Source organism: Cuculus canorus, chromosome 5 (assembly GCF_017976375.1).
Source record: "Cuculus canorus isolate bCucCan1 chromosome 5, bCucCan1.pri, whole genome shotgun sequence".
NCBI lineage: Eukaryota > Metazoa > Chordata > Aves > Cuculiformes > Cuculidae > Cuculus > Cuculus canorus.
The window spans coordinates 15,574,731-15,587,429 of record NC_071405.1 but is presented as its reverse complement, the minus strand read 5'-3'; the positions used below and the strand labels follow the sequence as shown (position 1 = coordinate 15,587,429).

General features: G+C 39.6%; 2 protein-coding genes across 9 annotated transcripts in view; both read right to left on the bottom strand.

The window, feature by feature from the left end:
* Positions 1-2,716, bottom strand: part of NAT10 (N-acetyltransferase 10) — a 33,475-nt gene extending 30,759 nt beyond the window's left edge. For both annotated transcript variants that reach the window (XM_054066900.1, XM_009564420.2), the window contains exons 1-5: positions 2,557-2,716; positions 1,959-2,050; positions 1,132-1,303; positions 718-840; positions 6-67 (exon numbers count right to left, since the gene is read on the bottom strand). In XM_054066900.1, coding sequence (XP_053922875.1) covers positions 6-67; positions 718-840; positions 1,132-1,303; positions 1,959-2,050; positions 2,557-2,664 — 557 coding nt within the window. In that variant the 5' untranslated portion in view covers positions 2,665-2,716. The remainder of the gene's footprint in view (positions 1-5; positions 68-717; positions 841-1,131; positions 1,304-1,958; positions 2,051-2,556) is intronic.
* A 5,275-nt stretch (positions 2,717-7,991) lies between these two features.
* The window catches only part of CAPRIN1 (cell cycle associated protein 1), a 37,680-nt gene continuing 32,972 nt past the window's right edge, over positions 7,992-12,699 (bottom strand). For all 7 annotated transcript variants that reach the window (XM_054068100.1, XM_054068102.1, XM_054068101.1 and 4 more), the window contains one exon: positions 7,992-12,133. In XM_054068100.1, the coding sequence (XP_053924075.1) occupies positions 12,069-12,133 (65 nt within the window). In that variant the 3' untranslated portion in view covers positions 7,992-12,068. The remainder of the gene's footprint in view (positions 12,134-12,699) is intronic.

Sequence of the window (12,699 nt, the reverse complement as noted above, 5' to 3'; positions counted from 1 at the left end):
CTTACCTCTCATTAAACCGTCCCACCACGTCCTGGTGTGCTTCCGTTCTGTATCGAGAGTGTACATCCTGCAACAAAAAGAAAAGTGAATCAGGAGAACAAACAGCAGCAACCATGACTTTTAGGAGATTGTTACTCATGGGACAATCCAACTTCTTTTCCACTCTTGTAAATTACCATCTGCCTTTCCATCAACACTGCATCCCAGACAGGATTCTGATTTTCTGGTTTTTGTGAAACATCCACATTTTCCAAATACCTGCTAAAAAGGTACTTTTCCCTACTGGCATCATTACTAATGGAAACTGTTCCTGCTTTAGAGGTTAAGCATACTCAATGTGAATAGATCATACATAGAAATATATAGTGGTTGTGAAGCTGATCTCACCTAGCAACAGGTCATGAAACTCAAAAAGCCTACTTTTTACTTAAAATTTCTGTGACATGGGCATGCAGCACAAATACTTTCAAAACTATTGTGAAACAGAAGGACCCAGCTAAACCTGTGAATTTGAGTGGTGTTCCTTTGTAGCCTAGCACTGCTTCAAGACACATGGGACGGCAGAACTGCCTAAGCAGACACATTTAATCACGAATGAAGGAGCCAGAAAGATGATGCAAGGAAACTCAAAACCCATAACAAAAACAAAAAGGCAATCACTCAGCATCACCACAATGCACATGCTGATACAAAACAGATACATTACGTTGAACATACCATGGTCATGGTATAGAGCTGCTTCAATGAGTTCATAGTTCTCAGGAGAATCACCACAATTCCACCACCTTCTACTGTTTCAACAGTTCTAGCCAGCAGGTTTGGAGTCAAGGCTTCAAAATCCTAGGAAATAATATTTCAAAGTTCCCCAGAGCTCATCAGTGCCACTAGCACCTACTAAAAGGAAGCCTCAAAACATTATTTCTTTAAGTTTGATTCACAGTTAACATTTGCATTAATCAATGTCCCATTAAAATCCTACCAACAAGGCAATCTCACCCACACAAAATGCATGAAAGACACATGAAGCCATCATAACTGAATTAACACAAGCAACAAATACTATTCCTGCAGCTTTTAAACTGAAGGCAATTGATACCACGTCCTTTTCAAGCCAGAAGTTTAACTCCTTACCTGAAGTACACACATGCCGAAAGTATTACCAAGGATCTTATGAGTTTCATTGTAATAGCAGTAGCGAATGTTTGTGGCTGCTATAAACAACTCAAAAGGATCATCGTCCTTTATGTTTAAAGTTCCACTTCTAATTTTCTTCTGTAGTTGCCGCATCCTCTTCTTCCGGTGGCTGGAGAACAAAATTATGTAGACGTTCTCTTGGAAACAGGTTTGAGAAAAGTGCATTCAAGTCTAATGGGAAGTGAGAGCTCAGCCTCCAAGGAAAAAGAGCCTTGGACCCCAACTGCTGCTGTCAGGATATGTTCCCATGTGCCTTCAGCCTGAGTGGTGGATATGACACAGAACCAGCTGGTTTTGCAGGGAACCGCTTGGTTGGAATCACGTGGTTCCAGGTAACACCTCCTTCCTGACTCAGTGTGCAGACTGTAAGTATGCACATAAATCTAAGAATTAGAATTGTAAAGGTTTATTCAAAATGATGACATTTGAACGCTTAATCTGCATTCAGTCCTTGATATTACTGAGGCTGAAAAGGTGAGAAATTAAAAGTTTTGTCTTTTTGAGGTTAAAGAGGTGAAGGAGACCCCGGTCCAGAACAACAGAGTTAGTGTTAGTTCTACAGAAAGAAACCTAGTGCTGATGTCAACAGTATTACGGAAACCAAATTCTAGTTCTGGAAGACTAAACATCCCGTAGCTCCTCCAAGAACTAACCTAGTTTCTGCTTACAACTGAATTACACAATCTATGTTCAGCAGGCCAGTCACGGAGGTTTTGTTTCACCCAGAGCAGCAACCACTGCATGAAACACAAACGGTATCTTACCTGCTAAAGCCCAGCTCCTTTTTGTAACACCATAGGACAGAGGGTCTGGCCTTAACAGTTGCTTTTGACAACATGTGATGAAGTATAACCACCTGCCAAAACACAGAAGCAACTGTACTCAGAAGTCAACACCAAAGACGGAAGCATTCTTCTATACTTGGTTCTACGGTTATGTTTTCATCCTATCACTATAGGCCTTTGTCTAGTCTAAATCTGCCCCTCTCCAGTTTATAGCCATTGCCCCTCATATTATCACGACAAATCTTAGTGAACAGCCCCTCCCCAGCTTTCCCGTAGCCCCTTCAGATGCCGGAAGGTCGCTGTAAGGTCTCCTCAGAGCCTTCTCTTCTCCAGGCCGAACAAATCCAACTCCCTCAGCCTGTCCTCGTATGGGAGGTGCTCCAGCCCTCTGTACACTCCTTGTAGCCTCCTCTAGACTTGCTCTAAAAGCTCCATACCCTTCTTATGTTGAAGATTCCAGGATTCCAATCCCCTCCTTCCCTGCTGGTCACGCTGCTTTGGATGCAGCCCAGGATACGGTTGATTTCTGGGCTGCGAGCGCTCCGGCTCAGGTCGAGCCTCTCACCAACCATCTCACCTGATCCTTGCCGCGGTCACCCACCACCACGAAGAGGGTCCGCTGCCTCTCGGCCACGCCATTCTCAATCAGCACCCGCAGGCGGTTATCCACCTTGCGGCGCTGCATGGCTGCGGGGCGGCTGCGGCCGCGCACCCTGAACACGTGGGAGCGAGGACCCCGCGGCGCCCGAGGACCCCGCGGCTGCCCGCGCCTTCGCCTGCGCGGAGCGAGGCAAAAAGGAGTGCCTGATAGAAAAGGGGAATATTTTTGAACTATGCTAAAATAGAGTGAAATTTCATCTCAATAATTGTATTTTTGAGTTAGACTGAACGACCCTCTGATATCATGGCTTTTGATAGCAGGTTTTTGGTTCAAATAGTGTTTTTCCAGGCATTCTCGTGATAAAAGGAGTTCCTATTACAAAAAGCAGAGTATTTTTGATTTACGCTAAAACGGATTGAAGTTTCACCTCAATTATTGTATTTTTGGAGAGTTAGACTGAACGTCCCTCTGATATCATGGCTTTTTATAGCATGTTTTGTTCAAAGAGTGTAGTTACTGTTACAAAAAGTGGAATATTTTTTATATAAGCTAAAATGGAGTGAAGGTTCATCTCAATAATTGTATTTTTTGAGTTAGACTGTAAGTCCCGCTGATATCATGGATTTTTATAACTTTTTTGTTCAAATAGTGGTTTTCCAGACACTGTCATGATACAAGAAGTAGTTACTATTAAAAAATAAGTGGACTATTTTTTATTTAAGCTAAAATAGAGTGAAATTTCACCTCAATAATTGTATTTTTTGAGAGTTAGACAGACAGTGTCCCTGATCTCATGGCTGTGAAATGTGTTCACCTGATTCGTGTCAGTGTGGAGCAATGCTGGGGCCACAGGATGACATGGCTTTTATAACATTTTTATGTTCAAATAGCGTTTTTCCAGACACTGTCATGATACAAGAAGTAGTTACTATAACAAAAAGTGGAATAGTTTTTGTATTAAAGCTAAAGTTTCATCTAAGTAAATGTATTTTTTTAAAGTCAGACAGAATGGCCCTCTTAAAGTGTATTTTTATAGCTTTTCTTTTAAAATAGTGTTTTTTCCAGGCACTGTTACGATACAAGAAATAGATACTATTACAAAAAGTAGAATATTTTTCATATAAACTAAAGTAAAGTTTAATCTCAGTAATTGTATTTCATCTCAGTAATCGTATTTTTTGAAAGCTAGAATGCCCCTCTGACACCGTGTTTTCTTTCCAACTGTGTTTTTCCAGGCACGGCTCATTCTTTGGAGATGTCTGTGCCCACAAACTGCAGCCTGCGGGGAGAAAGTGATATAAAAAGTAGTCACTACTACAAAATACATTGATTTAAGCTAAAGTAGAGTTAAGTTTTCATCCAAGTAACTGTCTTTTTTGAAAGTTAGACAGAACGTCCCTCTGACAGCATGGTTTTTTTATAGCTTGCTTTTCAAATGTTTTTCCAGACACTCTTACACCCCGTGTTCAATATCTCTGCTGAGCAGATGTGTGTTCTTCTGAAATCCCCTCTGTTTGCAGCCTTTCACTTCGATAAAAGAAGTAGTTACTATTACAAAAAGTGGAATATTTTTTATTTAAGCTAAAGTAGAGTTAAATTTCATCTAAGTAATTGAATTTTGTGAAAGTTAGAATGTCCCTCTGAACACATGTTTTCGCACAAACGGTGTTTTCCCAGATACTGATTATGCTTTGGAGATTATAATGTCTTGTGTTAAGTATGATCTCTGCTGAACAGATGTAATCTCCAATCTAATTCTTCTCTAATCACCTCTGTTTGCAGTCTTTCTCTATCTCAAATGTAAGGTCATACAGAGCTGGCTCTAAAGCTCCAACTTGGCAAGAGCTTTGACTGTTGTGAAATTCATAACATTAAAATTAGTCCTTGGTAAGCAATGGAACATGCAAAAGATTTCTGGGAAAAATTATACATATGCAGGGTAGTGAAGAATACATTCTGTCCGCAGCTCTTGTCTCACTGCACATTATTGATGGAGATCACTCCCTCATGTTGCCCAGGTCTGACCAAGGGGTGTTTGCTGTCTAAAACTCCAAAATGCATCTTATTGGCCGGCATTTTTGGTATTAGGCAGAGATATATTTTAGATACATATAAGCAGAATTTAAGCTTGTTTTCCACATGGAAAGGTCATAGTGGACTTAAGGAAACACATTACTCAAAGCCTTGATAGTGCATTGGCACTCCTCAAATCCTGTGTTCAGCCTCCTGTTGACAGGACAAGGAGGAATGGCTTTAAACTGGAAGGGAGAAGATTTAGGTTAGAAAATAGGAAGAAATTCTTCACAGGGAGCGTGGGGAGACACTGGCCCAGGCTGCCCAGGGAAGTTGTGGATGCCCCCTCCCTGGAAGTGTTCAAGGCTGGGCTGGATGGTTCAGTGTGAGGTGTCCCTGCCCATTGCAGGCAGGTTGGAAGTGAACAATCTTTAAAGTCCCTTCCAATCCAAACCATTCTATTATTCTCTGATTCTTCATCCAGGAAAAGGAGTTAGTTTGGGAAGCTACTTCTTAGATGACTGCTGTACCGCACTTACATACAACACTAGCACCAACCTGACTCCTACCGCAGCAGCTCTCCAAAGCCCCCAGAGAACAGCTCACTCCAGGTATGAGGGCTGGGAACCTCCGTGTCTGTTCTGTTTGGCCATTTCTGTGTAACAGACGGTAAAAAGGGGAGAAGCCAAACATCAATTGCAATGGCAATGATGATTTTATGTTTTTAAATCCTTTGTTCTGAAGACCTCTTGCTTGCAAACCCCAGCCTTGCTGGTGCAAACACCGTGCGTCTGATGATTTTATGACCATTCCCTTTCCATACACCATGGTTCCCCACTATCTGTGTCACCAGGTGTCCTGAACTGCCGAGAGGGGAAAAAATAAGGCATTTGGATACCCAGTATTCCCATGCAAACAAGACTGCAGAAAGCAAGCAGCACACACACAGACAGAAGAATAACCAGGTCTTTAGGACACATTATTACCCGATACTAATTTATGAAATCCTAGGAAATTTAGGAACCCTGCTTCTCAATAACTCTACGTTGCTTGTATCGTCTAAGCTCCACTGTTTAATAATGTCAGAGCTGTCTGAAAGTTTTCCATGCAAAATCCAAAGTTTCACAACTGTGGAGCCACAAGTGAACAGTTTATCAGTCTGGCTTTATTTAAATTGTAGTAAAAGCTTTCAGAAACACTAAATTTGTTCTCAAACCAGGAGCAAAACTATCCCTAATACCCTAAACTCTGTAATATTAATCTTTCAACACCAAAGTTGAGCCAAGCTATTTGCATAGATGTATTTATTCTTAGTTTTTAATACTGCTAAAGGAAAAAGGAGATCTGAACACGTGAACAATGAAATATTTAAACCTGGTAACACCGTAGGAAAAATGTGTTTAGCACTGGATGTGTTTTGGGATAAAATATTCAAAAGTTTTAAAATATAGCCATAGTATGATAAAACTATTGAATTAACCACCATGAAGGCTGTGGAGCAGTATTTTTTGAGGAGGTGAACCCAGGTAAACCCAGTTACTAAGACAAAACCACCAACACAATTGAAGTGTAACAAGACAATTCCTCAAAGTAGAGGTATGAAATATTTGCTTAAAAGGGAAGAACATAAAACATTTAAATAGATTTATTTTTCAAGTGTGTACATAAGCCATGAACCAATTTGCTTTTGATGTTGAGTTAAAGAACCGCAAAGACATATATACAAGTATGTTTAAGGCCATCAGAAAAATTTAAATCTAACAATTAACTAACACGTAATTCTGAAGACTTATTTTATATGGCAGATGCATTACTAAAAGTTGTTCTAAAATTGAATAGCTTCAAAAAAGGAAATACATTTTCATGGAATAAAAGTCTAATGGATAATTACTAAAATTTATCATGATACTAAAATTTCTGGTGTACTCTTGATCCACTATTGGGTATTTGAGCACGTTTTATAGGAAGGAGTTGGCCACCGTAGTTGGAACTGAGCTACTTACACCCGTCTGATTGCTTTATGAGCATTAAAAAGTGTGTGTGTGGGGGGCAGAACATAGCTCTTAGAGTTAATAGGTTAATAATTGCAGCAAGAGCTAGTGCAGATAAATTTAACCTTGAACAAAACATCAGGTTAGGCTGAAGTTTTCCTAACATGGATCTCTTAAGCATTGCTCAAATTTGCTCTAGGATGTGGATTCTGGAAAACAGAATTCTTTCCTCCATTAAGGCTGGATCTATAGAGCCACAAATAGTTTTAATTGCTTTTTTTAAATTGGATTCATAAGAAAGTGGTCAATACAAAAGCACCTCTTTTAGATAAATTAATTGCTCAGAAAATCAGTCTCTCATACCTGTCACACCCACCAAAAATGCAACAATGCCTGGTTCTGAAGCCCTGCAGGAACAGAGATCCAAGATGCTGGTTTTAAACATGCGAGCGTCAGGGCCTTCATTTTACAAAGGAAGAGATATTAAGTTTCTTTAATGGTCTACTACAGCGTAGATGTTCACCTTCCCTTCCCTGTTAGATGATTTGAACGCAACACCAAATCCTAAACAGCCAGGTGCAGTGGTTCTTAGAAACATTGAACCTTTCCTCTCAGAAAATCTAACTGACTAGGATGAAACACATTCAAATGTAAAATCAAGCAATGTTTGCAAAGCAGTAAGTCTGAAGGGTCTTCCCCATCTCCCTCCCTCTGGAAAATCAAAAGGCCAAACAGAAACACAATTAAGTGTAAGTGGTTTGCCTTTTTCACCACTACCTGATATTAAATAAGGGGATCTTCCCTAAGTTCACATCAAAACTCCTTCCGTTACGTTCTGCCACTGATTCTGACAGCCAGTATCAGTACAAGGTCCACCAAACACTCAAGATGCTGATGTTGTGACCAAACAGTCAAGGAAATTTAAACCAATTTTGTCATTTAGAGAAAACCAGCATTACAAGGAAACCACACAATTTCACAATGTCTTCGGTTGCCAGTGACATTCCAGACAATAACCATAACTATCTTTAAGCCCAGCTTTAAATACAGACGTAACCTTCTTTCTAGGGACATAATCTTCTTTTACACTAAAATGAAGCTCTCATTGTTCAGAACTGTTTCCTGCTTGCTCTCCAGATGAGGCACTGCTTTTTTGGTGTTCTTCGCTGATTGATAGATCCACCCCATCTGCCGAACTTTAACGATCCCAGCTCAAATGCTTAAAACCCTACTCTCACCCATATTCAATGCAGATGGATATTGTAAAAACAGGTGCATAGATCTGAAAGACTAAACTATACCATCTACTTGATAGTCACAAAACTCAATTCCAGCTACAAACTGGTATCTTCAAGTATTTCTTTAGATACTTCACATACACTTCAATCAGGATCAGTTTCACATCAGTGAAAGGGATGGTCTTTATTTTTCAAGATGTGACTGGCAGCTGCATTAACAGGGCTGGTAATGAGCAGTGTTTTCGTGTCCCTTGGTATCCAGAGAAGACTCGGCAAGGGAGAAGACTCAGCATGCGAGAAGACTCTAAAAAACAGCACAATTTTGTTCACCAACCCCAAACGCTTGTATCTTAGATGTGCATTTATAAAGAATAGCAAGAAAAGCCAACTATTCAGCTTAGGCAGTGGCAGTACCTCAAAGAGATTACAGCGATTTTTCTGACCAGTTTGCTTTGTAGTCTGCTGGACCACAAAGGTTTTATGCCATTTGCTTTTAATCCTATGAAGTTTAATGACTTCTTCAGTATTATAATCTTTTCGGTATTTGCCTAGAGTTAAAGCCTTTCCAGTAATATTGCCATTTGGGGGTAAAGACAGAAGCTCGATCCTGTTTCCAAAGACCCATATGAAGGTAATGTGCCACCGAAGAATCTGCCTGCCTAACAAACAAGGTCAACAGGACAGTATAAGACAACACATTTTTTAAGTGCAGGAAGCTCTCAGAGAGGTATGAAGTCCCACCAGAACACACTAACTGGCTATTAACAAGAAGGCTACATTATTCTTCCAACTACTCTGAATGATGTTTTGCTTTAGGGATTGCTATACAAAAAGGACAGGATCTTGGAAAGAAAAAGTAGGGGTTAACTGATATCTCCGACTCCCTTCACAGCAAAATCCAAAAGTGGTATTGGTGAACTGGTCTTAAAAAGACAGCCTGTATGCAGGGAGAACAAGTGTAGGACAACATTGACCTTAGGTGTGAGACAACAGCTGATTATTTTTTAGTTACAAAAGTATTCAAGTTGTAAGATGCCTAAGAAGAATCCAAGTTTCCCAGGCACAGTAAGATTAGGTAGAAACATCTGGAAACTTGAGTGACTTATACATTATTTACTCGAGGATCTTTGTATTACAGTCAAGAGGAAGCAAGATGCAGAAGCTAGAATCGTGTTTTCGAACACATACCATTACACATTATCACAGCCTGACAATATCAAATAATGAATCCCCTGCTAAGACAAAACTCTCCTCAGAGTAGCTGTATATGCAACAAGGCAGACATAACGAGATTGTTATGCTCCTAAATGATTGATTCACAGCAGAATCAGGTAAAACGACCCCAAAGTGCAAATGATGTGTCTACATACAGGCTCAGAAGTACCACTTTGTTATGAGTGCCTTCCAACTACAGGCACCAAGCCTGCCCTATCCTAAAGCAGCACGTAACCAGAACACACAGTTGCCTTCCCAGGGCCCAGAAAGGGTTCACAACAAAACCAGCCCCCAACGGACAGTATTACCTAAATATGATCACTTCTTATAATGGTCTTTGTTCAAAACATCAAGACTCATCTAGGAGTGCTTGTGAGGAGGATATAACTTGGAACTAGACTGATGTTATGGAGTGAAGACACCTAGACGCTCCCCTGAACAGGACAGAAAAAGGGTGTGCATCTGTGTGCCATACTGTGACTCAAGCCAACTTTTCAGTACATTGTTTATTAGACGCATGTATTGAGATTAAAGGAGTCAAGTGTGAATTCCCAGATCAAAACACATCTTGCCTACTTGTTTTACTGTTATAACACATCTCCCTCTACCAGCATACAATAGAGCAGCTACTCTAAAGACCATTTTTATACATAAAAAGGCTTACAAAGCTGTTTCTCAATTTAAAGGCCTCTCAACTACTCCACGTTTTATTAATAAATTTAAATTAAAAATACCTCAAACCTGTAAGTGGAATGCTCTGGTCCATTCAGCAGTCTTTAATTCAATACACTGCAAGTTGAACAGTAAACTAAATTAGCTCTTTAAGAAGCATTTGGTGTGCAATGGAAAAAGCTGAATAGCTTGTGTTCCACCAATCATTTGAGAAGTAAGCTGATGCACAAAAAAAAAAAAAAAAGAACTGTTTTCCTACATCAGTTCAACAGTAAAACGTTTGAAAACGTTTGTCTTTTTATTTTTTCCAGTTAAAAAACAGTTGGGACTATTAGCTCAGTAACAGCTTCCTAGAAAAAAGACACAGAACAGCAACTTCTCACCAGACTGCAGTTTATATTCGGAATGTTTCTAGGCCTTGACTAAAACTGCTGCTTTGAGCCATCAGCATTGCTTCAGGATGTCTGGTCTGTAACGTCTTCTTCACAAGCTTATCCTTCTCAGTAAAAACATCACTCAGTTGTGCTTTTCACACAGAACATGGAAAAGTGTTATTATTCGTATGGAGTTTCAGATTATTCCACAACAAAGCCAAAATATCAAGTCTGAAAGTTCAGTGGCGATACGAAGTAGAAATGACCCTCTGAGTGAAAACACCCTTCAGTTTTGTATGTAACAACGTGTAGCTGTTCCTTATTTTCACCTTTCTACAGGTAAGAATTATATGACAAGCAATAATTAACATATATAGCACTTTTCTTCTTGCAGGTGCTATAGAATGTGACAGAACTACCAACACCTCTATGGAGGCAGCTATCAATATATTCTCTCCACTGCAGAGAGAGTGCATGTGCGCAAAAGGTAGGCACAAGTGATTTTCTGAAGATTATGCCACAAGGATGCAGTAAAACTTGAATAAGACTCGGTATTTTCCAGCTCCTAGTCTTACGCCATTTCTTTTATACATTGCTGCCTTAACAAAAAGTCCATAAAATAAAAAGTTTCCCAGAAGTCACAGATGTTAGAATAAAATTAGAAAAACAGGAGGAGGCTTTATATCTATTCAGGAAAGACAGACTCTACCAGAGTAGGGGAACCAACCTCATGAAACGTCACCCCATTACATTCAATTTGTTTCAGTCGTTGAAAACCAGTGTTCCAGGATACAATTTTTAAAAACATGTTTTATTTCTCTTGCTTATACCATCAGAACTGTAACTGCTGTCTGTCATTTCCCTTCAAAGGGGAAATCAATTCAAACACATACTGGTGCTTTTCAAAAGAGAGCAATTAAAAGGGCAGCAGCAGCGGGCATTTGAGATTTCTTAAAACCTTCAAGGCTGCAGGAAAGACAAAAGGACATGTGACCAAAAATGTTATGATTATCCATTAGAGATTTCCATCAGTACCGGCATCAGTTATTTAGGTGATAATACAGCAAGGTCAAGTATTAGTGACAGACAATGTGCAAGTCATAAGGAATGATAGAGAATACCAATCCTTACAAAAGTCATTGCTATCAAAGAAACTTAGAAGTGTTTCAAAGAGATATCTAAATACTTCACATGAAATATACAGTGGCCATCAAGATTATATCTCACATTTGTCACAAAATTTTGTTGAAGTGCCAAATGAAACCTTTCTTTTTTAAAAAAAATGACACAGCTACATCAGCAGTTATGCGAGCAATCTGAGATACTTACTTAGCCACAGTGAACAGGGCCCTGGGGATCAGGGGAGCTGTAGCTAAGGGTGCTGCTTCTTCGTCAAAAACTGGCTATAAGCCTATTTATCTATTTCGGGAAATATGCATCGCTACGCATCTTTGAACTGTTCAGTGCTTCAATTTAGTAAGAAAAAGTTGAAATGCAGTTGCTCTACCAAACCACAGTTCACCTTTTCCATCCTTTCACGGGGACATTAAGTTTTGTCAATTGCCACCACAGTAACTCTTCACTAATTTACAGATTTTATCCAAATTTGTTACATCACTTAAATGTCAGAAGTGAGTCTTCGCTTTTTCCTGCCACTTCAATTAACCATGGAGATTGCATCACCCTGAAAATTGCCTTTTTTTTTTTTGCTTTACTCTTAGCAAGGGTGAGGAATCTGAATCTCATGTGCAAGGCTCAAGATGATGCTTAGGACAGAACATGCAGAGTAAACGTTGTTTTGTTCCTTTCCATATCCAGGTAATATAAAGCTGGCAACTGTAGTCCTGTCATTATGAGTAATGAAAATAGTCCCTTTACATCAAACTTCCTGTAAGGGAGAACAAATAGATAATAAATCTTCTGGTAACATGTATAGTACACTGGCCAGTGTGTTTTTGGCGTTTATTGTAATCCTGTGAATCCATTTAATTCACTTGCTGAGCATTCATTTGAGGCATCCCTCTGTTTGGTCTTGGGGGCCCTCCACGACCTAGAAAATAGAAAAAAGCAGCACTTGAATTATGCATGAAGTCAGGTTATTTTAAAAAAGAATCCTCAGATACATATTCTAGACTATATATGGTTCTAAAAGTTCCTTCAAATCAAAACTCAATAGCATGTACCTGCCTTTACAGTTTTCATCTTCATTCTGATACTTTCCCCCCACCAAACTCCAAAGTTGTCATCACTTCCCAGTAAAAACGGGAAAAAAAAAAAAATCAAGTCATGAAGAATAAAAGTTTTGCACTCATTTAAGAAATAACTGGTTTACAGTATTTTAAATTTAAGTACTGTGAGGTAACTAGCCCATTTTAACTTCCATTTTCTTGCTTCACAAAGAGATTTCCTGTAGATGACATGCTCAGTATGAGAATTGTGGGTCACCTGGGGGATTCCTCTCACTTTTGCCTACAGAGCCCTGTCAAGAAACCTCAAGGCTTTTCTTCATTGTAGTTGCACTTCCTAAAATAAGCTCCCAGTTTCACCGTGCTGCACTTCAAGGCAGTTCCACACTACAGGGACTTTCGGCACCACCAAGACAGTCAAAGACAGAAC